The sequence below is a fragment of the Phyllostomus hastatus genome, unplaced genomic scaffold (assembly GCF_019186645.2).
Source record: "Phyllostomus hastatus isolate PE091 unplaced genomic scaffold, TTU_PhHast_1.1 phas_contig_948, whole genome shotgun sequence".
Taxonomy (NCBI): domain Eukaryota; kingdom Metazoa; phylum Chordata; class Mammalia; order Chiroptera; family Phyllostomidae; genus Phyllostomus; species Phyllostomus hastatus.
The window spans coordinates 3,445,556-3,472,648 of NW_025333993.1; the positions used below are offsets into that span (position 1 = coordinate 3,445,556).

Sequence of the window (27,093 nt, forward strand, 5' to 3'; positions counted from 1 at the left end):
GACATCCGCTCGCGGCCGGGCACACCCGGGGACTTGGACGGCAGAGGCGCCTATTGAGACGCGCTGTGCCCGGAGGACGCGGACTTAAGAATTCTCAGGGAAAACGTCCGCAGAAGCCCGGTGGCTGGCACTTCCCGGCCCTCCCCTCCCCACCAGCGCTCCTCGCCGGGTAGCTGTCTCCGGTCAGAGCACCTTGCCCTCGGGCCTCCATCTCCCCGGAATCGCCTGGCCCGGAGCCCGGTGCGCCGGGTTTGTCTTGGCCACCTGGCACCGCCCACCCTGGCACCTCTCGGACGTGTGGCATTCATCCTGGCGACGGCCACCTCCCACGCCAGAGATGCAACACTCTCACCATCATTCACCTGATATTTTTCTTTCACTGGGGCAATTTTTTTTTAACCTAAAATATATTAAAAGTGAAACTATGCTTTGAAGAAAGGTTTTCATTCATATAAATTTTTGACACTGTAGTGAACTCCATCGCTTCGGAGATTGTGAATACTTACACAACTGTGGATAAGATTTCTTTATTAATAAAGTTTCTACAGCTCTTCAAGATGGAAAATTAAATTTAATATTCAGTTTGTCTTATTTAGCATTCTGATAAGATTTATTATATTTTAAAGCTAATGTTAAAAGCTTTAAATTTTAATTCGTATATGCTCCATCTCAAACTGTTTTGGGGATTTTTTTTAAAGGTTACAAATAATAAAACATCTTCAGTTAAAAAATGACAGCTCTTTATGTTTTGTGCCTTTTCATGATTTATTTAAAGCATTTCAACTAAATGAGTTGCTGCGTTCATTTAAAATCTTCTTGCCTAGTGTGCATTTATTATGTTAAATATTTGCCCAGCAAAATAAGACTAAATTCTGTCTTCTCTTTTGGCACTTTAGTCTCATAACTTAATGGAATACCAAGTGTCTTGTATCCATACCTAAACTCTCTTTGGGGTGCCACAGATGGCCACGGGGTAACCACGCAGGTTTATCCCCTGGAATTATAAAATAAACAATGCTAAAATCATGATTAAAATATTGCCCCTGGAAGTTCCTTTTATACTCTGACATGTCCCCTTACCTGCCAGTGACCAAGGACCACTAAGATAAATAACAGTGACCTACAATCACAGAGGGTTCAGATAGAACTCTGCTGCCTTCACAATCCCTGAAAAGGGACTTTGTTTTTCTTTGACAGGTTAAAACACTGGCCTTCAGGGGGCGCTGAGTGGCGTGTGTGAGGAGCAGCCAGGTCAGGGGCAGGGGCAGGAGCAGGGCCAGTCCCGCCCAGCCCTGGCAGGTGATCTTTGTCCCCTCTCGGCTTGCAGCTGGCAGCTGGCAGCTGGCTGTTGAGGCCCCTGTGGAATCTGGAGCCCGGTGCAGAGCCTACCACGGACAACCCATAAACATTGGTCAAGTGAAGCGAGCACAGGGTTAAATGCACGAAGTCAGCATGCTCCTTTAGTAGACGGGTGTGTGTTCTCACTCCCCTACGCTCTCACTGCACGCGGGTGAGACCGGAGTCTGCAGCCGGTCTGGAGAAAGATGCCTTGAGCTGAGAGCCCAGGAAACAGCACAAATGACTCATTTTCTAGTCAACTCATTTTTTTCCCACCCAACTAATGACAATGCCTACTTTCAAGTTATCTTTATTCAAAATCCCAATTATTTTTTTTAAAAATTATTTATTTATTTTTAGAGAGGGAAGGGAGGGAGAAAGAGAGAGAGACATGAATATGCAGTTGCTGGGGGCTGTGGCCTGCAACCCTGGCATGTACCCTGACTGGGAATTGAACCTGCGATACTTTGGTTCGCAGCCTGTGCTCAATCCACTGAGCTACACCAGCCAGGGCAAAATCCGAATTATTTTTAAAATATTGGTTCACACATTAAGTTATGTTTGCTACCAGCAAGCTCGAGATAACCATGATGCTCTACAGTCTCAAGGAGATCAGTTTTGATCTCAGGATGATGTAGAAGAGAATGTGCCAGCCTGGTCTTCCCGAGAGGCCTGGGGACCCGCCTTGTTTGGTTCCCACCAAAAAGTACTCTCCGAAGAGTACCCACCAAAGAGTACTCTCCATAAAGAGTACTCGTGGGGGAGGGGAGGCAGTGGGCTGTTTACAAAGCGGAGAGGAGCCCAGTTATTTGCTGGAGCATAAAAAGATCATATGCCCACACAGGCTAGGTAGGACCGGCCTCTCCTTTCTGGGTGACTAACACAAAAATACAGTCGACGTCTTGGAAGTGCTTCCTCTCCTGTCTCCCCGTCCTGCTCTCATGATTCATCTCTGTTGGCCAAGAGGCCGTCTTTGCTCACCGTGCACGGGGACAGAAGTGGGTGCTTTTTGGGTGTGAAAGTTTCCAACCCTGCTTCCCGACCTCTGACCCAGATATCTTCCCAAGAGTGCTGTGAATTCAGGCCGGGAATATTTTCCCCCAAAGGCGGAAAAAACATCTTTCCTTTTCAAGGGATCTGTTCTACATATTAAAAAGACACTTTTGTTTTTCCCCCAAAGAAAGGGTGGGGAACTCCTACTGTCCTTGGAGCTTTAGATTTGCTGTTGGGGTGATTAAAAAAAAAAGTTACTTCCAAAGTGCAAACTTGGGTGTGGGAAAATAAAAAAAGACTCGGATCTCCAGGAATTTCCGCCGAGTGGAAAAAGCCAGTGCCCAAAGGTGCCACGCTACAGGACGCCCGTGTGCAAATACAACCCACTTGGAAATATAACAATTTTAGAAGCAGAGGGATGGCCAGGACTTGGGGGTTCGGTTGTAAAGGGATCACAGGGGGGTCCTTGCGCGATGGAATGTTCTGCAGTCAGACCCCAACCTCTGCAGGCGACAGCGTTGTATAGCAGAGGACCAGCAGATCTGGGGGAATCTGAATAAGAGCCTAGTTGTGATACACACTATCCTAGCTGTAATATACTTTTTTTCCTACAACTGCATGGGACTCTACAATGATCTAAACATACACGCTCCCCCCACGACTGCCGCTGCGCGCTCCGCCGGGTCCTTTTCACGTCCTGAGCAACCCCGGGGAGAACGCAGTGACCCCGCGCGTCCCTCGGTGGGTGTGCAGGGACCCGCTCCCGGGGCGGGGCCGGCGGAGGGCGGGGCGCGTGGAGGAAGTGACGTCTCGGGCGGGGCGCGCACCTGGGCACCTGGGCTGTCGCTGAGGCTCCGAGCGGCTCGGGCTGGCGGCGAGAGAGGAGCGATGGAGGGCGACAGCGGGGTCCCGTGGGCCCTGGGGCTGCTGCGCACCTTCGACGCGAAGGAGTTCGCGGGCTGGGAGAAAGTCGGCTCCGGCGGGTTCGGGCAGGTGTACAAGGTGCGCCATGTCCACTGGAAGACGTGGCTCGCCATCAAGTTGTCCTCGTCGAGAACTCTGCACGTCGACGACGGGTAAGCGGCCCAGACAGGGGCGCTACGGTGCGGGCGACCGGGCCGGACTGGGGTCGGGGTGCTTGGGTTCTGGGGGGTCCCCTTCTCTCCACCTGCGTTGCCTGTGAAGCAGCCCCGAAGGGAAAACCAAGCGCCGGTCGAGGCCGTGAAGCCCCTAGCAGTGTCCGCTCGGCTTGCCCGGCCGAGGCGGGGAGCTTTGGGGAGCTCCGGGTCTAATTGCGCACGCCGGGTCTGTGAGCTGCGGCGCCTAGCTGCGACCTCGGCAGGCCGCGCTTGCCCGAGACCTTAAAGTGCCCAGTGGTGCCACCCGGCTTCCCGTGAAGCTCCGGATTTTTAGGGTCCTGAGCTCCCTGGCGTCGTCGACCCCCCCGCCTCTCGGAGGCGCGTCCGGTCCTCCCGGGACTCACCTTGGTACTGCGGTCTGCGCCGGGCTTAGCGAAATTGCCGTGTGGGGATCTGGGCTTTGTGAGTTAGTGAGACTCCGTTCGACTCACGTAGTAATTTACGCTGGAGCACAAATTGGTGTAAGACGGTAATTATTTCGGTCGGAAGCACTGGTTTGGCGGGGCCAGGCTTCCTCGGCGCCCGGGCTCTTGGCGCTTTGGTGCTTGGGCCTGGCGGTGCGCCGCCCAGTTCCACTGGGTGGGTCCGTTGTGGTCTGCAGAATTTGGGGCATGGGGATGGGGGGGGGGAGGGGGGAGGGCCCGGAGAAGCAGCCCTGTGGTTTGTTTTTCGCCCTCTGCGTTCACGTTCAGGTCATTTATATGCACGCTCCAATGGAGCGCATTCAAACAATGAGCTATCCCTGGATGAAGTTCGCATTCTGTGTGGGAGTCGTGTTTCTATTCTGCCTGGAGGTCCCCCCTAGACACACACACCCCGGACCCAGGCAGACTCAGAAAAGCAGCTGCGGTTACCACCCCCCCCCCCCGCCGCCCCACACCGATCTAGCCCTTGCCGGCTCAGAGACCTGCCCTGCGCTTATCGAGTGGTGGGGCCTCTTTGCATCTTAGGAGGGTGGTGACGTTGGAGGCGACAGTGTGCCCCCACGACGTAAGGGACGTACATGTGTGTGCTGCCACGGCGTGTCGTCGGGAATAATACGCCCGGGGAGGAGGGCCCGGGGCGCCCGCGGACTTGGTGTTTTCAGGCTGGCCCGGCGGAGGGTGCAGGAGAGGGGTGGGAGACTGGTGTCCGTCCTTCTGCCGTCAGCCTCAAACCCAGTGGTGTTTCCTGGAAACCTCGGGGGAGCTGTGACAAGTGTCGCGAAAACCTCTGACGGGAGGGCGAGGTGCTGGGGCAGCGGCACCTGCCCTTTCCCCTCACTGCACCCGGGTTCCTGGAAGCTGCTCGGGCCGGGAGGGGCGCTGTGTGGTTATTTTGATGAAATGCAACCCTCGCTGAATACCAGCCAGGGAGTGGCTAGATCCGGAAAGGCACGACCCTCTCTCCCTGGGGGTGTTTTTATGCTGTTGGGGATGTTCGTCGGATGGGGGGTCTTTGGGTCCAAGTGAGATGTATTCACCAGCAAAGGTTTTACCACCAGCTTCTTACACGGGAGGAGCCAAGTAAACAAAGCCGCCGTCCCCTTGGCTGATGAGTCAGCCTGCATCCTAGAATCTGTTATTTCCAGCAACTGTGCCCTCGTTTCTTGGGTGGCCCAACTGGGGGTAGGGTTTCTCCACTGGAGGCGGGTTGTTTAGGACCTTGCAGGGCCCGGCTGAAAAGTGTTTTTTGTCCTCTAACTGGAAGCCTTTCCTGCCCTGCCCAAACCAGGGCAGGTGGTGGCACGTACGGGGCGGCCGGGTCGACGTCCGCTTCGCCCAATAGGAGGCCACTCACCCGCGTGCTCTGCCGGCTGCGGCGAGCGAGCAGGCTGGGGTTCTGCCCTTTCTGCAAAGGCTGAGTTCTCCGCTTGGGAAGGCGGTCAGAACACCTGCTCTGGGCCCAGAAAAACGCCCCTGACTGAAGTATTATTCCCTGGGGTCAGCTTAAGCTTCTTGTTCGGGTCTGTGTCGCTGCACCGCAGAGCAGGGGCAGCCAGCCGCAGTGCTGTTCTGCAGGGTTGGTTGCAGCGAGACCCTGAAGACGGTCTGGTCGCCTGTCCTGCCAGGTATTGGCAGGTCGGCCTCGTTGCCCTTTTGGTGAGCTGCCTTCCATGCCTACTCCACTCCTGGCAGGCCGTTCCCTGGAGTGGGGAGTGGGGTTTCCCGGAGTTGCTGGGTGCAGCCCCCAGCCCTGCACCCCTCCAGGCTGAGTCTGGACTCCCCCTGTTTGAAGGTTGCTGGGTGGCAGCCCCTCGGGGAGCTTCCAGGTGTGATCCAAAACTGGCCCCGGTGCTTACTGGGAGGGCAGGGAGAGACTGAAGGATAAGAAGGCAGACCACTCCAGATGGGGAGGGGGCAGGCGCCACAAGCACGGGAGCTGATAGCCTGTCTGGGGTGATCTCCAGACCTCTGCGCCCGCCCACCAACTCTCAAAAGTTCAATGTGGAGGCCCTTCCCGGCGGCAAGCACCGGCCCTGACCCTCGCCCTTCTGCTGCCCTTCCCCAGCACGGGGCCTCTGATTTCCCAGGGTGATTGGAGTCCTTTTTGCCCCTTCCACTTGTTACGTTGGGACCCACCGCAGGTACGGGTGTGGGCCGGGCTGATTGTCATTGGCTGCTCCTACCTCTGGGCAGGTGGGCTGGAGTCTCTTGGTGCCCCACCGATGCCCTGTCGCCAGCCTTCCTGCCACCCCTTAGCCACAGCAGGGCCTCATCCCCAGCAGCACCCCGGGCTCTGAGGGGTCCTGAGAGCTGCAGGCTGCCCCAGGCCTCGTGGGCCTGTGCTTCTTTCCCAGAAGGTGGGGTGGGGGACTGTGCAGCCTCAGACACGCACCCCCTCCCCCCCGCCAGGGCCCTGGAGCACAGATCCACGGATCCTCCACTAGGGGGTCCTGGGGCCTGGGTGGAGTCTAGCAATGGGGGTGTTGCCATGAGGCCAGGACGGGTGGCTCCAGGGGCCCCCTCCTCCAGCCCCAGCCCTCGGGCTAAGAGGAAGCCCTGAGTAACTGCGCGCCTGGCTGGGCACAGGCCCAGCAGCTCTGCGCCATCGGCGCCGGCTCGCTGGGACGAGCCTGAGCAGCCCTGGGCCCTGTAAGTACAGGGCTGACAGCCCGACAAGTCCATTTCTTGTCAGTTTTAAAAATAGCCGTGTGGGAACCCTGGCTGGCTCCCTGGGAACGGAGCTGGGTTGGCACGGGGTGAGAAAGCCGGCCGTGTGGAGAGCGCCAGCTACGGGAGGGAGGATGACACCATTTCCCCCAAACTCGGCAGCAGCGGCGGCGGCGGCGGCGAGAGGGTTGTGTTCCTGGAGCACCTTCCCCCGCCCTGTCCCGGCCCCTCTCTGCTGGCACGGGACCCCTCCCTGGGCTGCCCCGTCCCCTTTTCCCAGAGGACATGCTTCCAGCAGGGGAGGGAAGCCATGGGAAGGCCTTTGGTGTTTGGCATCCCTGGCAGCCCGGCAGGGTCCCCAGCCGGTGCCTTGGACACGGTCCGCCTGCTGTGTGTGCCTTTCTCCCCCTCCCCCTCGCCCCTCCCTCAAAGAGAAAACTAAATGAAACTGTTGTAAGTGCCCTTGAGAAAGGATCGTGGACACATTGAAGCCCCCTCTGGTCCTCTTAATTCCCAGAGATTTTTCTCTCCAAGTCCAGGGCAGGGTCCTGGGGGTGGGGGCCCTCGCTCCACGGCTGGTGGGAAACGGGAGTTGCGGTCCTTCCCCAGACAGCCAGCCCGGGAGGAGGTGTTTGGAGATGATTTCAGAAGAGGCACAGGCCGCCCGCCCGTCCTCCTGCATTTGGGGGGGGGCATCTTCGTGAGGGTCGGTCGGTCGTGGTGGGTGTGGGCCGCGCGGAACCTCACTCCCAACAGCGAAGATGGGGATTGGGTGGCCGTGTGACCGGGAGGAAGGCTTGGCCCTGGAAGACCCCGCGCACCCCCGCCCCGGGCCCCACCCAGCACCAGGGCTCTGAGACTGCTTTGAAACATCTCCCCAGGCCCAAACATAATAATAGAAATAATAACAATAATCATAATAGTGATCACAGTAGTAGACCCACGGTTCTTCTTGTGCCATCCACGGGAACCAGGAACACTGCTTGCTGTGAGGGAAAGTGTTTAAAGCATAATTGCCCTTGACCGATAACAATTGGTGGTTTCTTCCTGTGAGAGGGACACTTTCCCGTCCTTTGCAGCGGCTGCCGGAGAGGGCCCATCACGGGCTTATTGAATTGCAAATGCTGCTGAGAAATCCGATCCAGGAAGGGCTGTGGCTCCCCGAAGTTGGTGGTGGTCCCTGGGGCCCCGAGGGTGGGGGGGAGGGTGGGGGGAGGGTGGGTCCCAGCGGGGTACCCCAGGAGGCACTGAAGAAAGACCTGGAGCAAGGGGGGTGTTTGGATTTGGGTTTGGTAGTTACTGAGATATAAACAGGATGAGCTTTTGTGTTTGTGTGTAGACTCTCTAGGGTCACCAGGGTCACCCTCTCTAGACCACTCACCTGTGCTACACGGCTGGCCTTCGAGTCCCCTTGAGCCTCCGGCTGGGCGGTCCCAGGACCCTCTTCCTCACTCCAGGGGTGTGTGGTCACAGCAGACCCCTCCACAGGAAGGCGTTTCTTACTGAGCTGTCACGAGAGAAGGTGGTTCGTCCCTGGAAACAATGACTTATTTTCCAGGAGAGCTGGTTGCCCTGGGCGAAGTGTCCTGTGTCATTTGTGCGAAGCCTGCCTGGCGTTGGTCCCAAAGAGGGAGTGGGGGCTCTCAGAACGTTCGGGCTACGGGCAGCGTTCAGGGGGCCCGCCAGCCAGTGGGGCGGGGGGGGGCACTTTTAGTTTGTGTTTTGAAGTCAGGTACATGGTTTGGCAGAAGGGCTGGGGGCGGGGGCAAGAGCAGCGCACCTGGCTGAACAGCAGCTGGGACTGGAGGAGTGACATGCTGATGAGGAGCTCAGCAATCAGAAGTCACCTGAGTTTTCTGTGTGAAGCCCTTGGGCAAAGGGAAGAAAACACTGTATTTGCAGAGTGGCTGAGAGCTTTCGCTTCCTGAGACGTTCAGCCAGCGGTGATGGACTGTGCTCTCGACGAGTTTGTTATCAATCAGGTTTGGTGCAGAGGACGCATTTAAACATGTAGTTAACAATCCACATCACGGCTTCCTTTTTTCATAAGATTTGGAACGTAAACCGCTGTGCACAGCAGGGGCAGTGGCCCTGAGCAGCTGTGACAACTGACGAACCGGCTACTTGCACTGGGATCTCAGGTGCAAGTTGTAAAGGGAAGTGTCTGTATTCTGGTTGGCTAACAAAGGCGTATTTGTAGCCCTTTCATGCAATGGATTGCAAATTGTTGTATCTCAAAAAAACAAAACAAAACAACGATACAGGAGAAAATGGCCTTCCTGGATAGAAGTACAGAATAGCAACGTTTCTGGATGTCACCAATAAAGAATTCAGTTCTTTGTGAAACAAAGTTTCCTTCACGGCCCTCCTCGTGGCAGGCCCGCAAACGCCAGCACTGTCAGGCCCCGAAAGCTTGCACCCGGCCGGGCGGGGGGTGGGGGTGTCTGCTCCTGCAGCAGGACACTCGCCAAGCCCGGGGCGCAGGGCCCCAGGAAGAGCACTCTTGGTGGGTGGGAGCAGGCAGGTCCCAGGACGGGCCTTCACAGCACAGGAAATGGAGGAGCGGCGGGTGCTGAGCCCCACCGCACAGCCGGGGTGCTGTGAGGAGTGGCAGGGCCGCTAGTCACGTGGAGAACAGCCCAGGTCTCTGGGGACAGGAGAAGGGAGCCGGCCTGGGGTGACGGCCTGGGGTGACGGGGGTGTTGGGGTGTCGTTTTCTCTCCTTCTTAAGTGGCAGGCTTCGGTTTGAAGGATGCTGGGCCTTCGCACCAGTCCTTTCCTCTCTCAGACGGCTGCCGCTCAGCACGGGGTTGGGGGTCGGGGGTCGGGGGTCAGGGTCTGTGTCATCCCACAGCCTGACTCGGTGCTGAGGGTGGGGCTGGCCAGGCCAGGCCGGGAACCTGTGGAGGCCCTGCTGCATGAAGTTGGGGGGCACAGCCCTCGGCCCTGCCCAGGGACCCTGCAGCCGGCAGGGCACTCTTGTGGGCGTCTTGCTTCCCACCAATCGGCTGCGTGACCGGAGCGTTAAGCGAGCAAGTGCAGCCTGAACTCTGTTTTGTTTTGTGGGGATGCCCTGATTCACTCCTGGTTCGTGGTGGGTTCACTCGTTTCTAAGGCCAGCGGGACTCTTTGCTCCTGAGACTGTGAAAACCCCGACTTTTGACCGCTCCACCCCAGCCTTCCCCTTTCTGCTGCTGCTTCCAGAAGTGGGGGACCTCCAGGGGATCAGGGTGGTCCTTTCTGTCTCCTCCACAGGCAGTCGCCCCCAGCCTGGACTCCTGGGAGGGTCTCGCTGCCCTTTCCTGCTAGCTGGTGGCCCCAGTATTAAATCTTTTGTAGGTTCCTGGACCTGCCCTGCACAGGACCCAGATTTTCAACCCCACGTCCTGTGTTGCCGTGATTTTCCATCTTCTCCCCTAGAAGATACACCTGATAAAGGTGTAGAGGGGGTCTCTTTATCACCACTTCTAATACATAGAGGGTACTCTGTTATGTAGTTAATTAAATACGGATCAAAATGCAAGTGCATGCTGGGCGTGCCTGAGTGGGCGACTCCAGACTAAGCGGTTTACGTTAAATTTGGCTGCAAATGCGCAGCTTCAGTCTATACCGGAGGTTCTCAGGCCCGGCACTGTTGGCACCTGTGGCCTGGGGACTGTGCTGTGCCTTGTAGGACACTGCGCAGCATCTCCGGCCGCCACCTTCTGCCTGCCGGTAGCAGCCCTCTTCGTGCCAACCAGATGCCTCCAGATGGTGCCCGGTGTCCCCCGGGGGCAAAGTCGCCTCTGGGTGAGGATCTGCGGGTGTGTCCACAGGGCTCCTTCCCTGACGCTCACCGGGGGCCTGACGGGGAGCGCTGAGAGCTGAGTGCAGGCTGGGCTGGGGCGCTGCGGCCTTGGGTAAACAGTGTAACCCCAGCCCCCCTTCTCCGGCCGCCTCCTCCCTGGGCATTGTTGTCATAACTGTCAGGGAACCCTGGGAGCACACCGCCATCTCCAAGAGGCGAGAGGTCAGTAAGAACCGAACTCGTTTTGGTGGTGCAGTGTTGGGTTCTGCAGCACGGTTCTAGAGGGGGCTGGGGAGTGGGGCGGGCGCAGGTGGGCGGGCAGGTGCTTCCGAGCTCCTGGGGACCCCGTGGTGGGAACTAGCCTGTCATGTGGGGTATGGGCAGGCTGTGTGCACTGGAATCTGAATCTGGGCCGGTGGGGGGGGGCTGAGGCTGCCCCAGCCTGCTGCCTGCCTGTCCCTCAGCAGGCGCCGCACTGCCCAGTCCCCAGCTCCCTGTGGCATGTCTGGGCTTGCGGTTCTGAGCTTTTCCTTTCGGAGCTGATGGGAAAGCAGCGTCCTCCCCAGCACCCACCCAGAAGGGCCCGGGAACCTGCATGTCAGCCCGCCCACTGGGTGCTTTGCACCGTGTCCTGGGAACCGCCAACATGGACCGCATGCGGTCAAGCTCCTCCCTCGCAGGGTTTGAGGCCTTGTCCCCGAGTGCTGCCTGAGACTTTGACCTGCAGTGCTAACAGCGACCAAGGCCCTGGGATCCGGTCATCAAGTCCACAGGCCGCCTCAGGAAGTGGTCTGAGACCGGGGGTTGCACACTTTCTTGAGGGGCCAGAGAGCAAAAATGTCAGGCCATGGAGGCCGGTGGGGGGCAGGGGGGGGGCGGGTCTGTTACAACCCCTCATCTCTGCCTTGAGTGTGCGTGCAGACAAGGACAGGCGAGACTGTCTTGCAGCCCCAGTTTCCTTACAAAAGGCGGGCTGTGGACAGCAACCTGGCAGGTTCTCAGGCGGTTCAACATAGCAGGACGATCACACGACCCAGCGATTCTCCTAGGTGTATGTCCAGAGTGAAAGCGGGCGTGTGAACAGGTCCTTGTGCACCGCACATCCCCGGCGGCACTAGTCACTGTAGCCAGGAGGTGGGGACAACCCTCATCCATCCATCGGGGGAGAGGGGGCAGGTAAACTCAGTGTGGGGGTGTCCGCGCGGTGGAGTACTATGCAGCCAAGAACAGGGTGCCATTTCGGTACGGGCCTCCATTGAAATCATATGATCAGTGAAGCAGACCAGTTCCTAAAAAATAAATGCTATGGAGACGCAGTTGGGGGCGGGATGCTGTTGATTAGGTGCAGAGTTTCTCTTGGGGATAACGGAAATCTTGTGTGTGGTAGGCGGTGACCGTTGGACCACGCCGTCACTAGTTGTGTTACCTTTGAGTTGTAGGCACACGCGTGGTCGACATGGCACATAGGATGTTACTCTGCGTTAAAACACGGCTGACGTAGGTGGTTCTCGGGCAGCAGTCGGCCGCAGCCCCTGAACGAGACAACTGCGCCATCGCATTGAGTTCAAGGGTGGGGTCGGGCTCAGGAAAAACGGGGCCAGCTGACGGGTCGACCTGAACGAGGAGGGTGAATTGGGGTCTTCAGGCGGATGATTTGTGACAGCTCTTAGGGGAACCTCCGCTTCTCTTCCCTCACCCCAACCGGAGGGGTGCTCAGCACCTGCCGCCTCACTCAGGCCCCCCCCCGCCCCCCGTGCTTGTGCATTGGCTCCACGCTGCCCGTGGGGTTTCAGGTAATACTCAGGTGTGTTTGGGCAGCTGCGGGACTGAAGATTACGGATAGCCCAGAATTCAATTGTGCGACGTCAGTGTGAGCTCCATGCGTGCACATGTGTACAGGCACCCGTGTGTGTGTGCGTGTGCATGTGTGTGTGTGTGTGTGAGTAATTTTCTCAGCCCTGTGGGCTCTGTTATCGCGCGGCCGCGGTGCATTGTGTGAGTGGCCCGGTGACCAGTGCGAGTTCCTCACGTCTCTCGCCTTTTCCAGGGAGCGCATGGAGCTTCTGGAAGAAGCCAAGAAGATGGAGATGGCCAAGTTCCGGTACATCCTGCCCGTGTACGGCATTTGCCAGGATCCCATGGGCCTGGTCATGGAGTTCATGGAGACGGGCTCCCTGGAGAAGCTGCTGGCCTCCGAGCCGTTGCCGTGGGACCTGCGCTTCCGCATCATCCACGAGACCGCCGTGGGCATGAACTTCCTGCACTGCATGTCCCCGCCGCTGCTGCACCTGGACCTGAAGCCCGCAAACATCCTGCTGGACGCCCACTACCACGTCAAGGTGGGGGACTCCCGTCCGGGGCCTGGGCGGCAGGGCGGGGAGCGCTGGAAGAGGGCAGGGGGGCTGCGGGGTCAGGAGGAACCTTCGGGGCAGCGCGCGGGTGGGAAGGAGCTGGAAGCAGAGAACTCTCTTAGCTAAGAATGTCTGGGAGCTCCAGTGCTGGGTGCAAACACCAAAATGTGCGGCTGGAGAATGGACTCTGAATACGGGCCATGCCCCCCAATCCTGGACCACGGCCATGCATTCCAGGCACCTTGGAGAAAGGCTGTGGACCTGCGGATTCTGGTCTCAGTGGGTGTCTTAGGGAACCAGGTGGGAGATCAGGCCGAGTCCACGTGAAGCTGTGGCCTTGGGCTGCCCGCCCTCGGTGGTTGCAGAGGCTGGGGCGGAGGGGATGTGGGGTGCTCTGAGGTGGAGGCTGTGGAGGCGTGGTGAAGGGGCCCCTCCAATGGGCTCCTCCTGTTCCAGTATCGCGAGGCCTGCGGCGGCTGCCCTCTTTCATTCTGTGTCTGGTCAGCTTATACAACCAAGTGTGGTGCATTAGTAGAATTAGAAGCCAGGTGCCGGCCACCTGGGATCGGCAGTGAGGGATGCTGTCAGGCTGGCGTGTCTGTGAGCATGGTCTCCCTCGGCCAGCCTGCGTGGGCTGGGTGTTGTGTGGTCCACGCCGGGGAGGGGCACGCGCCACGGCTTTTTCCCACGTGGAAGGGCCCGAGGGCCCTGCTGGGTCACACTGGGGACCCGCAAAGGGACCTGCCTGGGAGGTCCGCCTCGTTGCCATTCTGGCCACACTTGCAGGACCCCTCCCTGTCGGCCCGAGAAGGAGGGACCTGAATTCAGTCTGGCCCCTCCCCCGGCTCTGCCTGGGTCTCTGTGCTCACCCAGGGCAGGACCGCGGTGCCGGCCAGCCCCACACAGGGGCCCTGAGTGCCCAGGCTTTGCCGCAGGCAGCGCAGTCCTGGCTGGGCCCGCCCGAGGCCAGAGGAGAAATTCTGTTTTCACTTGGGACAGTGATTACAAGTCGTCCCTCCCGTAGGTGTCGCTCAGGAACAAGGGTTTAGCTGAGGGTGGGCACAGTGTCCCGTCTGGTGTCCTCGTGGTCGGGAGGGCTGTCTGCCTGCCACCGACGAGAGTCCCTGTTAGCAGCGTGCGGTCCCTCGGGCACCCGGTGAAGGCCAGACCCTTCGCTCTGTGTGCCAGGGGCCCCGCTGCAGGAGCCACCCCGATCTTCAAAGTGGGGGACCAAGGGGATGGTGGCCTTCAGCTCCTGCTAAGCCACGGCTCAGAGGGGTAACATCATGGGCCAGTGTTGCCCAGCTTGGGGTGGGCATGGTACCAGGCAGGACTGGGTCCTCACAGAGCATCAGCCTTTTTTGCTCTCAGGTGTGGGGTGCAGGCGGGGGAGGCTTTAGGTGGAGGAAGCAGCTCGAAAACTTACAGGCGATGCTGGGATTTGGGGTGAGGGGTTCCGGAAGGCCTTTCCCCGCCCAGTGTCAGGGACTGCGGCTGTGATAGAAGGCTGCTGGGAGTGCGCACTGGCAGCAGGTACTCCGACAGGTGTATCTGCAGCCAGGTGCCGTTGAGGTGTCTGTCCAGAGTCACGGGCCCTCATTGGCCCAGCTGGGCTTTTAACAGACTGTAGAAATGATCCCTGAAAGTGTAGTCTTCGGCTGGGCTTTTGTATCCACCTCTCCTGACAGGTCGTGTGGAGCGTGGGGGGCCTGTGGGCCTCCCTTAGGGGCCCCAGTGACAGCGCCCCTCTCAGTGTCCTGCGTAGGAGCTCAGCCCTCCTCTCCCCCCAGCACCGCCACCTGGTGGGGGTGCGGGGACGGGGGTGGGGGGAACCTCTGTTGTTGTGAGCGGTCCGGGACAGTCGCGTGCCTAGCCCGTGGAGGTGCTGGGTGAGGGCTCGTGTCCTTGGTGTTGGTATCTATCTCTGTGGCTAGTGCACAGCCACCTTTGCCACGTCTGGGATGTGGCCATTCATCCGGGGACCGTCCCCAGTGCCGGGTCCACCTGCAAGTGGCAGGCACCCACTACGTGCTCGGTAAGGAGCAGGGCGCCACTGTCCGACTGTCCGACACCGTGACCTTGCTGTGCCCTTGTAGGTCACATCTGACTGGCTCTTAGGAGCCTCTGTGGGGACCTGCCTTCCCCTCTGACGACAAGCGCCTGGTGTCGCAGGCCCAGGGCTGTGTGTCAGGTTAGTAGACGGGCGACGGTTCCCTCAAGAGCCAAGCGGGGCCTCCCTGGGGGTCCTGAGCGGGGTGTGGGGTTCAGCCTGCGTGGGGCGGGCTCCGTGACAGGAAGGGAGGTGACACTGCTGCTCCCAGGCCCAGGGCACCCTGACGGGCCCGTGGGGCGGCTTTGCCGTGACTCCCTCTTAATCAGGCCAGTTAGTCACCTCGCACAGCCCCAAACAGACAAGGTGTGTTTGCACAACGCATCTTGCACTCTCCGAGATTGCTAGTGGGGTGTGGGAGGGCAGCTCGGCCTTGTTTGGGGCGTCAGGTCATTGATGGATTGGCCAACTGGGCACTTTCCAGTCTGTGGTTATTTGATGCAATAAAGCTTTGTTCTAGAACCTTGAAAGAAGTCAGCCGGCCCTGGGCCCTGAAGACTTTCTCTTGTCTGTGGACGACACGGCTTTCACGGGCGCAACCTGCTTTGCAAAGTGTATCGAAGACTATTAAGTTCATACTTGATGTTAATAGTAAATATACAAAACGTCAAGAGTAAATGCTGATTTTCATATATATCAGCAGGGGCCCCACTTCAAATGGAAGATGAAATGACTTTGGTTTTAGAATCTCAAACTCACCCCTGGCCCAGTTCGCCCAGAGGAGGCTGGATTCTGAGAGGTTCCGAGGGCCCCGGTCTCCTCGGTCCACAGTGCTTTCTCCCCCCAAGGCAGCACAGCCCTGCCCTGCCCTGCCCTGCCCTGCCCTGCCCTGCGTCAGTCTGGGGCTCCCGGCCGCGTGTTTGCCATTCACAGGGGTGGCCCAGGCCCCCCGGTTGAAGAAGGGGACAGGCTCCGCAGAAGGGGTGGGGGGGAAACACGAGTGGAGAAATCTACAGGTGGGAGGGGGTCAGCCTGCACAAATCAGAATTCTGATTTCTGGGTTTGCATTTTGATCTCAGAGCCTTTTACATAGAGTGTATGCTTGTTTCCTCCCACCGAGTACACCGGAAGCTGGTGGCTGTGTCTGAAACCAGCAGAAGTGAGGAGAAAAGGCTGCCAGCGTGGTGGGGGCGGCGGGTGCCAAGGCCCCCGCGTGGCTGTGAGCTGCTGTACGCGTCTGCCAGGGGGCGGGGCGATGGGTTCATTCTGGGGAACTGGCGCCTTCCTTTCCAGAGCCGGGAGGCTCCTGCAGGCCTGGGAACTCCAAGCCGGCTGCCCCCGCGGCCCCGGGCGCTCTCGCAGGCTTCCTTCCCATCACCTCCCTGCAGACGTGGTCAGAGAGCCCATGAAGGAGCGGGGCATCAGCCCTAACTCCTCCCTGCCTCCTGCGGCGGTGGTGGTGGCGGCGGTGCCAGGCCATTGGCTTGCCCGTGAGCTGGCACAGGAGCCCAGAACTGAGTCCTGACTCAGCCCATTTCCTGCTGCTCCGCAGGTGTGTTTGAGGGGGAGCCCAGAGTTGAGTAGGAGGCCGAAAGGAATCCGTGAGCCTCGGAGAGAACGTTGTTCAAGGGCCTGTTTTCCTGTGGGCTCTGAGCCCCTTCTTCATGCCAGTTCCCCGGGGCCTAGTCCGGCCCATGGTGCTGCAGTGGCTTCCGAGGGGTGGGGGGCTGGAGGGCCAGCCGGTGACCCCTGAGAGTCTGTGTGGCTCCACCTCCCCGGTGTGCGTGCCTGTGGAGGTGGAGGTGGAGGTGGAGGTGGAGGCGTGGGGGGACTAGGGGCCGGGGGCTCCCACAGGCTGGTGGACCCCAGAGGACAGAGGAGACACGTGCCAGCTCTTTATTTGGGGGGGCGCGTGTTTGGTGGGGGGGCCAGGAAGCGTCTGTGAGGAACAGAGCGTTCCGGGTGGAGGGCGCGGCTGCGCGGTGTGTTTTGCTCGCTTTAAAGGGCTTCTGAAGGCGCAGTTCCCTTTAAAGAACTTGCTGCCACCTGCCCAGCTGCTGGGGTTGCGTAACTGGATTTCCTTAGCACCAGGCCCGGCCGGCCTCGCTCACACGTGTGGTCTGAAAACCCAGGACCTCTGAGTGTTGCCTTTTCGCTGTGTGCCGACGCCGGCTGCCCACCGCCATGGCACACTGGATGCCTGGCGGACGAAGGTGATGACTCTTCCGGAGTTCTTGCTCCCCAGTGGATTCCTTGCTTCAAGGGTCATCTCCCCCACACCCATCAAGCTCTTCACGACTCCAGATGCGGTTCTCCCCGAGCGGCCGTGCTCACCCGTCTGCCCCCGGGAGCACGGTGCTGGCTCTCGGGGTGAGTCCTGCGTGTGGCCGTGCAGCCTGCTGAGCCGCCTCCACCCGCTCTGTTACAGATTTCTGACTTCGGGCTGGCCAAGTGCAACGGGCTGTCCCAGGACTTCGGCGTGGACGGCGTGTGCGGCACCGTCGCCTACCTGCCCCCAGAGCGCTTCGGAGAGGAGAGCCAGCTCTTCGACACCAAGCACGACGTGTACAGGTAGGTGTGTGCGGGGCTGTGGGGGGGCGCGGCCCCCAGCCCCCGTGTGTGGGGCCTGGCGGGAGCTGTGCTCCCCAGGTGTGCATGCTCTGACGGGCAGTGTCCCAGAGGCTCCTCGCTGGGGTCAGACGCGAGGTTTAGTCCAAATGAAGGGGTCGGGGGCTTCTAGCCGGCGGGTGCAGGAGCGAGGACAGCGGCAGGCTGTCGATAAATGAGCACCAGTGGGATCTGTGTCCTCGACTGGGGATTTTCCTCCTTTTTCACGGCATAGGCAAACTCATGACTTAAAGCCTGCGGCACACCCAAAACTCTATTTTTTGCTGATCTGACAAAAAAGAAAAATAGGTATGACTTTGATCCCTTCACCCTGTACAGCTTTTGTGGTGCTGGCGGGTGTCATTTTTTTATTTGACCGTCTGAGACAGAGGAGGGCCGTGCCCCTGACTAAACAGCCAGGCACCGCACGCTCGAAAACTGCCTGTGGCGCGCCAGCTGAGTGTCGCTGCCCCACAGGACAGTCCCCGAGTCCCTGCGGCTGCCTCTTCCCACTTCCGGAGGTCTCGTGACAAAGAACGCCTTGGAGAGGGAGAGGGAGGGGGGGAGGGAGGGTGCGAGCGTGCACCAAAGCCCCGAAGCCCTGCCGCTTTGCCCTTCGTCTTGGCCGCTGCCCGGAGTCTTGGCAGACTGGTGTGACCATGACCTTGACCGCTGGGCTGTGCCTGTGCGTGGCAGGGCTGCGAGCGGCAGGCCGCCGGCGACGGGCACTTGGGGTGCTAGTCACACACAGCTTGCAGAGTTTGGGGAGGGTCAGATTATTTATGTTAGAGCGGGGAGTTGGAATGTTTGAACTCAGAGATTTCAGTTACTATTCGACAGAGAATCCTCGGGTCTCTGTGAACAGCCACCGTGGTCTCAGAGCCAGGGAGGGGGTGGCTTACCCTTCGGGTTCCTGGTTTCTGGTCTTTTGTTTTTCTAAATTTATCAGATTGAGCTCTGTTTTGGGGTATTCGAAGTCCTTTTATATGTTACGTATACAGGGTGGGGCAAAAAGAGGTTTACAGTTGTTCGTGTGGAAAATAATACAGTCACGAATAAGTGATAACGCACGAATTAACTGTGCATTCACAACGGTAACCCGACTTTTGCCCCGGCCCGTCCGTCATTCCCAGCAGCCCCGGGGGGCCCGGGGCGGGGTTGCCAGCACCTTCCCCGAGCTCTGTCTGCCGAGCACTGTCTCCGGCCCGCCGGTGGACTCCCAGAGAGCAAGCGACCCGCCAGGCCCGGCGCTGCGGTCAGCACGAGACGCCCAGTGTTTGCAGGAGGGCGGTGGTGAATTCAGCCTATGGGTGAATGCAGCTGACGGTGGCACCCCTTGGGGGGGCTCTCTCCCGGAGCTGGCACGTCCAGCCCCACTGGCCGGGTTTTCCCCACTGGTGCACGTCCGAGCCATCCTCATGGTCCGCAGCCAGCCCGTTTGCCTGTTTAAAAGGGTTCATGAGAAACACCTCACTGTCCTCTGTCTCGGAGACTGCAGGCGCTTTGCATGAGAGCTGCGGCTCTGTGTGCGGGTCTGGCCCCCAGACACTGACCTGCCCGCTTCCCCCCACCAGCTTCGCCATTGTCATCTGGAGTGTGCTGACGCAGAAGAAGCCGTTTGAAGGTGAGTGCACTTACCTTGCCCCCATCTCCTCTGGAACCGCGGCAGGCCCGCTGCGTGGTTCTTTCTCTGCTTAGGTGGTGGCTGTGGTCCACACTCCCACCGTAGGGGCCGTCCTGAGGGAGGGGCTGCTCTGCCCTGCCCACCAGCCTGGCGTGGAGACCCGTGGCCACCTCCTTGCAGGTGGCCCTGTGTGCCGCACTCACTGGAAAAGGCATAGGTGTGCAGGGCTCTGGTCGGTGGTGTGTTAAGGGGCCAGCTAATTCTGACGTGTGTGTGTGATGTGAGGCACGAAGAAAATCGGTCATTGTAACCATTTCAAGTGTACAACTCATTGGCATTAAGTACATTCACAGCATTGCGCAGTCACCACCACGGTCTAGTTTCAGAACATTCTCATCCCCCAAAAGGAAACCCTGTGCCCATTAAGTGGTCACTTCCCATGCCCCAGCCCCCGCCCCCCAGCGACTTCAGCCTGCTTTCTGTCTCTGGATTTGCCTGTTGTGCTTATTTCCAGCTCATTCTTTCTCTAGTTTTCTAATTTTCAATGGCGATAAAATACACAGGACCCAAAATGTACAATCTTGACCATTTTTAAGCACACAGTGTGGTCATGTGCAGTACATTCGCAGTGCCGGCAACCAGTGCCAGAGCCGTCCAGTGGGTTTTGGCACAGACGGGTGACCCGGGTCACCGACACCCCCCCAGAGCTGTCTGTGGCCTTTCTCCCCCTTTCCAGCAACTGCTGTTCTGGTTCCCGTCCTCGGAGTGTTAGTGCCACGGCCGGCTTGGCGAAGTCAAGTACTTTTCGCCTCATTGGAGAGTTTCATTTCCTCTGTCGGCGTATCCGGACCACTTATAATATAGTGTCCTGACCAAAAACACCTAAAAACATAGGTCACCGTCAGTGTGTGGCCCCAGGTCACGGAACCTTTGCAGGAAGAGACACAGATGAGGCCGTTGTAGGGTCAAGTTCGTGTTGTCTTTCCGCCTGTCACCCGGTCTCCCTAACTCCTCCTCCCACTCCCCCTCCGTGGAGGTCCAGGGTCTGGATTATTTTAGCGTGGCAGCACGCCAGCCTGGCATGACGCTATCTGATGGACGCGGCACCCGAGGCCAGGTGCACGGTGTTAGCACCGAGAGCTGAGGCCCGCTGCTCTATCACTGCTGGGCAGACAGGGAGGCGGAGTTCAAGGTGCAGAGGCGGAAGGTGTCTCACGGACTCGCTCTGTCTGCGTCTGGCAGCAGAACATCCTCTGGGTGTTCGCTGTGCTTCCGCCGTATCCAGAAACCCTGCTGGGTGTTGGGAAGTCTGAGTTCTTCCCATGGAAATAACGCGTAGATACCTATGAGAGTTATTGCACAAGATTCGACGGGAAAGCGGAATGAGACATCAGAGTGGATCCTGGCAGCCGTCGGGGGCTTGGGGCCAATTTCCCACACCTGCCGCTCTGCCGGGACTCTCCAGGCTCGTGGGAGCTCCCGGCCGTGGGGGCGCTGGGAACTGCAGTGGGGGTGGGTCTCCTGGGGGCAGGGTGCTCGGAGCCCAGCTTGACGGACAGTGTGGCTTTAGGCTGAGTGGAGAAAAACGTCTGGCCCACGGAGGACCCCCTGGGGACCCTCAGTCTGTGACCGAGGTGATGATATGCTAATAATAAGCCCAGTCGAGTTTCTGAAGGAGGTTGGAAAGGACAGGTGGGGCCCCACGTTATGAATTTGGGAGACCCTGTCTGCACGCCCTGTCCTGAAACACTGCCGAGGCCAGCCTGTGGTCTGTACTTTGGGGTGGGAATCAGAATTCGGGGCGACCCTGTCAGCGCAGGGAGATGGGGATGCACGCGGGGGCCGGACCGTGTGACTCTGGCATGCATGCGTGGTGCCTCCCTTTGGCAGGCACGGCCACTCTGGAACATGTCTCGTCAGATATCTCCCTCCTTTGAACTCGGTTTTCCTTTGAGTTGGCTGCCCAGAAAGATTTGCTCTGTGATACGGCACAAGGTTTCCCTTTAGTGTCTCCAACCGGGAAGGTGGAAAACAGGTGTGCCCGGGAAGAGAAGGTGAATGAAATCTATGTGCTCTGAGAAGGAACCAGGTGGGGTCTCCCGGCCACAGTGTGACTGGAGGGCAGGGACTCGCATCCCTCGGAGCCCTCCCACAGCTGTGGTTCCTCCCAGAGCTAAGGGAGCCGGCCCCCAGCCCCCAGCCGCCCTGACCCCCCATGCCTCCCCTTCGCAGATGACAGGAACTTCCTGCACATCATGATGAAAGTGTCCAAGGGCCACCGCCCGGAGCTGCCACCCGTCTGCAGAGCCAGGCCGCACGGCTGCACCAAGCTCTTGCACCTCATGCAAAGATGCTGGCACGGGGACCCTCGCGAGCGGCCCACCTTCCAAGGTGAGCGCCCCTGCAGACGGCTCCCAGCGCAGTGCTCCCAGATGTTGCTGCTCGGTCGATCGGCTGGGGTCCCAGGACGGAGTCGATGGCCAGGACAGGGTCTGGGGTGGGGGCTGGCCCCAAGGGGGAGGGCTGTGCAGAGACAATGCACCCAGGCCAGCCCCGCAGGGACAGCTTGGCCTCGGCTTCTCGGCGCACAGGGCTGGGCAGGGCGACTGGAACTTGAGGTCCTTGCTAGCCGCCCCCACCCCTCGCTGCAGCCCGGGACTGGGCTTGCTGCCCGGAGGAGCCTGCCCTTGGCGTTTCCGGTTCACATGCAGCAATGCCTCTTTTAGGGACTGGCGTGACCGCTGGCCCGTGGCTTTCTTTTCCTTTTTCTTGGGGTCTTGTCCCCATGGAACAGATGTGTCACTTGGTTAAGACGTGACCTTGGTGGATTTGAAACTGATCACTGCATTTAAAACATAGGCGAACCCATGAGTGAGGGGGGGTGGGGGCGGGGGCGGGGGGCACATGCCAGGTGCTGGTGGGTCTCACACTCTCCCCCAGCTCTGGAAGGCCTCTTGGGGACCCTGGAGCCCTGGGACCCCTCGAGTCTGGTGAGACCTGCACAGGGTGGCCTACGGCAGGCTCGGCGTGGGCCGTGAGGTCAGCTGGGGGCCAGCAGCGAGGGGAGTCACCGTGCCGACTGAGTCCTCGAGCTGCAGATGCTTTGGGTGTCGCCTCAGGCACCCCCACTTGCGGGGGCATGTGTTTATGGAGAGCATACACCGAGGTCCTTGTCCAAGCAAGTAACGTGTCCTGTTTTCTTTTCTCCCCAAAAGAAATCACTTCCGAAACCGAGGACCTGTGTGATAAGCCCGATGAGGAGGTGAAGGAGGCCGCTGAGGATCCGGAGGTGAAAGCCCGTCCGGCGCCCAAGAGCGAGGTACAGGGACTGAGGAGAGGCAGACCTGGGGCTGCCTGGGGGCTGAGTTTTCCAAACCAAGGCCTCTCGTCTGCAGCCTGGCCTCACCTGCCAGCCTGGGCCCCTCGGCCCCTGGTTCCGAGGCGCTGCCTGACCTCTGAGCCCATTCCGCCTCAGGCGGTCGTGGCGGCCCTGTGCGCAGTGACAGGAGGGCAGGCCCCACGGCAGTCTCGGTGGCCCCAGATTTATCCCCTGCCCGACTGTGCCCTCTCCCCACCGCCTGTCTAGTGACACACGAATGGCCTGGGCCTGTGTGATATTAAAACACTAAAGCCACCAGGTGGGTGCTCTTGGAACCGGGGGACTGAAGGCCCCTGGCAGGCCTGGTTGGCAGGGACGGGGGAGACCTGGGCTCTGAGGGGCTTCGCAGCCCTGGCTCGGGGGTCTTCTCATACGTGGTCTGTTCAGTGAGCGTCCCATGGGCCATGTAAGATGTGATGAGGAGCTCCCAGGGCCGGGGCTGACGGCACACCTTTGCAAAGTACGGCCCGATGACTGACCTTAAACGTGTGGTCTGCTGTTGGGCAGCCCGCCCCGGGCTGTGGGTGTGAGGCTGGGAGACGAGCGAACATTTATGGTGCTGCCACTGTCTGAACAGCGTGTGCCTGGTCGGGGAGCAAAGGTGCTCTGGGGAGGCGGCCGGGTCCCCTGATAAGGAAGGTGTGGGCGCCGGGCAAATGGGTGTGGTTTGTACGCCACACACCGGGTCAGCTCGGATCAGCACCTCCCCAGGAGAGGGAGGATTTGGGGTCAAACGGGCATGAATCGGGCAGAGCCCCGTAATCGCCGGCTGGGTGTCTGCCTTCGCCGATGTCTGTTAGGGAAGCCCCTGAAGGCTGAGTCCCAGCGTGGTCCCCATCGCTGCGCCCCAACCAGCCCCACCCCGCCCCATGCACACTCAACACCAAGCCAGGCTCTCCCGGCTCCGAGGAGAGGGCACAGGTTGTAGGCAGTGTGTTTGGGGGGGGCAGGAGGAAAGGGGGTGCCCCGGCCCAGTCGCCCCTCTTTTCTTTGTTTTGTACCCCTGCTGACCCACATGGCGAACACTGCCCAGCACTCAGTCCCACGCGCCTGCAGTCTGGTGACGTTCAGCTATTTGTCCTTGTCATCTGCCACTGCATGTGGGGGCGCCCAGGGCAGCCCGGTGGTGGCCTTGGCATTTTTTTTTTTTTTTATCAAGTCAGGCTTCCCTTACAAGGCCTTCCCGCCCTGTGGGCCAGTGCGGTGACATTGGGCTCCACGGGGCCTCGCGCAGGGTAAGCAGGAGCTCTGTTTCCCGTGGGACGAACCGGGGACCATGTGTTCCCCTTCCCCCATCAGGCGGTGGAGGGAGCCTCACGCCCCTCCCTCCATGCGTCCCTGCAGGCACCCGTGTCCACGGCCCTCAAGCGCGCCTCGGCCCCAGCCTTCGACAAGGACTACAGCCTGTCCGAGCTGCTGTCACAACTGGACTCGGGCATCTCGCAGACGCTTGAGGGCCCCGACGAGCTCAGCCGCAGCTCCTCCGAGTCCAAGCTCCCGTCCGCGAACAGCGACAAGCGGCTGTCGGGGGTATCCTCCGTCGACTCCGCCTTCTCCTCCAGAGGGTCCCTGTCCCTGTCTTTCGAGCGGGAGCCTTCCACGGGCGGTGAGCTGAGGGCCCTGTGGGGGGGGGGCTGGGGAGTGACGGGCGTCATTATGGGGGCGGCAGCGGGCAGCATGCGGTGACCAGAAAGAAGGAGGTGCCCCCAGTTCCTGGCCCGACTCCTGGTTCTTTGTTTCCTCCCTCTCTTCAGTGATTGGTTTGGGCTGTCCGTTGCATGGTGGGCTCCCTGAGCCCAAACCCCGAGATGCGCCCACCCTGGCCAGGCTGGTGACAGTGAAGTGTTAACGGCCCGCACACCTGGCTGTGCAGGAGGGTCTTACCTGTGCCAAGGCCTGTGCGGGAGGGAGGGAGGGAGGGAGGAGCCCTCAACCTCCCTCAGAGCTGCCTGCTCCCGGCCCAACCTCCAAATGGGGCCCCACGCCCCTCGTCCCATTAGCAGTCACCGCCATCTCTGATGAGCTGCCCGTACAGGATGGCCAGCATGGCTTTTATTTTGCAAATTGACAAAAGGGCCCCTTGAGGTCATTCAGTGGCCTGCCCACCACATCTGGGATGAAACCAGCAGGGACAACAGGACACTTGCAGGGGAAAAGCAACCTGGAGGCCGTGGGGAGGTGCGGGCCCCATCTGGCCACCAGCCCCGCTTGCGGGGGGAGCCTGAGGGCAGCAGCCGCGTCTGACCCTGCCCGGCATCTGCTCTCCCCGCAGACCTGGGCACCACCGACGTCCAGAGGAAGAAGCTTGTGGACGCCGTTGTGAGTGGGGACACCAACCGGCTGATGAAGATCCTGCAGCCCCAGGACGTCGACCTGGTGCTGGAGGGTGGCGCCAGCCTGCTGCACCTGGCCGTGGAGGCCGGGCAGGAGGAGTGCGTCAAGTGGCTGCTCCTCAACAACGCCAACCCCAACCTGACCAACGGGAGGGGCTCCACCCCCCTGCACCTGGCCGTGGAGAAGAGGGTGCGGGGCGTGGTGGAGCTCCTGCTGGCCCGCAAGATCAGCGTCAACGCCACGGACGAGGACCAGTGGACGGCCCTCCACTTCGCCGCCCAGAACGGCGACGAGGGCAGCACGCGGCTGCTGCTGGAGAGGAACGCCTCCATCAACCAGGCGGACTTCGAGGGCCGCACGCCCATGCATGTGGCCTGCCAGCACGGGCAGGAGAGCGTGGTGCGCATCCTGCTGCGCCGCGGCGTCGACGTGGGCCTGCAGGGCAAGGACGCCTGGCTGCCGCTGCACTACGCCGCCTGGCAGGGCCACCTGCCCATCGTCAAGCTGCTGGGCAAGCAGCCGGGGGTGAGCGTGAACGCCCAGACGCTGGACGGGAGGACGCCCCTGCACCTGGCCGCCCAGCGGGGGCACTACCGCGTGGCCCGCATCCTCATCGACCTGCACTCCGACGTCAACGTCCGCAGCCTGCTCGCGCAGACGCCCCTGCACGTGGCCGCCGAGACGGGGCACACGAGCACCGCCAGGCTGCTCCTGCATCGCGGTGCCGACAGGGAGGTGGTGACCTCGGAGGGCTTCACTGCCTTGCACCTGGCCGCCCGGAATGGGCACCTGGCGACCGTCAAGCTGCTGGTGGAAGAGAAGGCCGACGTGCTGGCCCTGGGGCCCCGGAACCAGACGGCGCTGCACCTGGCCGCAGCCGGCGGACACACGGAGGTGGTGGAGGAGTTGGTCAGCGCCGATGTGCTCAACCTGTCCGATGAGCAGGGGCTCAGCGCCCTGCACTTGGCCGCCCGGGGCAGACACGCCAAGACGGTGGAGACGCTGCTCAAGCACGGGGCGCACGTCAACCTGCAGAGCCTCAAGTTCCAGGGCAGCCAGGGCCCCGCCGCCACGCTGCTCCGGCGAAACAAGACCTAGCTTGCCGCCCTCGGAGACTGGGGCCCCTGCGGGGGCTCTGGTCCCGTCGTCATGGTCCATGGTGGGGATAGAAAGATGCTGTGTGTTGGCCAGCAACCCTCACCTTGTTGTTGATGGCCTGGCGGCACGTTGACCGAACAGGCCATCAAGAGGCTGCTGACTCGGGGTGCCCGCCAGGAGTCCATCCATGCGGGTCACCCTCCAAATGAAGGTGGTTAAACGGTGCTGATCCATCCACCCATCTGTGTGTGCCCGGCGTCCGAGGCACGGTGGGTGGAAATCATTTCGTTGCGCTCCTGCTTCTGAGGCGGGTCCCTCGGTGACAGTCATGGGTGCTGTCGAGCCCGCTGCATCTCGAGTGGAGCCTCCAGGGCGCCCCAGCCTGAGGGTGCAGGGGCAGGGAGAGCTGTGTCTTCGATCTTCATTTGCAGCGGCAGAGCCGACGAAGCAGATCGACTCAGAGTGTGTTAGTGGAATTCTTGCGTGATGGAACGCCCTCGCTAGGTGAACACAGCATCAGCTGTTCCTTGAAAGCTCTTCAAAATGTTCGTAGCATCTGATAGTCTGGCCTGTGCCTACTGCGTAAACGCTGGTACTGTTTGTCAAAGCCGGTAGGTAAGGTGCCGTCTCTGACACTGAGCTTGCGCCTCCGTTGCTCCTTGGGACAGCATGACTTCCACAGGCCTGTGGCTGTCATTCACGTCCTACTGCGCAGAATGCATTTTGAACCCTAGAGCCAAATAGGCAAGAGGCATTTAAAAATTCACCTGTCACCTCAGTGTTGTATGCAAAACAGTATTACCTAGTTAGGTGAACCTTCTCACTTGTCTTCTTTCCAGCTGCCATTCTGGGGGACGGGGGGGCTCAGACGGGCTCGCTGACCTGCCTGCAAACCTCTGAGTCGGGGAACCCCCAAGGCGGCCCCAGGAGACCAGCCGACACTCTGGGCTCTAAAAGACGCGGTGACCCAGCCCTGTTCACCCCTGTCGTATGTGCTGTCCTATGGCGCACCCCCTGACTTTGTAATGAGAGTGCATTCGCTGCGGGAGACGGTCCTGTTTGCGAACGTGACTTGTGCTGTATGATACAGAGATTGATATTAATATACCATGTATATTAATGTGAGTCTGTGGGCTGGGTATTTCTTTTCTATGACAGGAAATATCCAGACTGCTCAGAACTGGCTATGTTTTAATACGCCTCTCGCTCTCACGATGATGTGCCCTGTTGTTTTAAAAAGACCGCTTGTAACATGAAAAGCTTGGATGTAAATAAATAAAGCCAGGGTGTTGTCTACCGTT

General features: G+C 59.9%; 1 protein-coding gene across 1 annotated transcript; it reads left to right on the forward strand.

Annotated features, from left to right (window-relative positions):
• Window positions 1-1,851: 1,851 nt before the first annotated feature.
• RIPK4 (receptor interacting serine/threonine kinase 4) lies at window positions 1,852-27,093 on the forward strand. The gene is made up of 8 exons (XM_045852640.1): window positions 1,852-3,407; window positions 12,397-12,688; window positions 17,179-17,321; window positions 18,932-18,981; window positions 21,214-21,372; window positions 22,197-22,300; window positions 23,705-23,966; window positions 24,633-27,093. Exons 1-8 carry the CDS (start codon window positions 2,950-2,952, stop codon window positions 25,790-25,792), a joined length of 2,628 nt encoding a protein of 875 aa, XP_045708596.1. The 5' UTR covers window positions 1,852-2,949; the 3' UTR covers window positions 25,793-27,093.

Coding starts and splice junctions, on each gene's coding strand:
- RIPK4 (XM_045852640.1), top strand. CDS start 2,950: ATGGGACTCTACAATGATCTAAACATACACGCTCCCCCCACGACTGCC. Junction 17,322..18,931: donor ACCAAGCACGACGTGTACAG/GTAGGTGTGTGC, acceptor TCCCCCCACCAG/CTTCGCCATTGTCATCTGGA. Junction 21,373..22,196: donor CGAGCGGCCCACCTTCCAAG/GTGAGCGCCCCT, acceptor TCTCCCCAAAAG/AAATCACTTCCGAAACCGAG.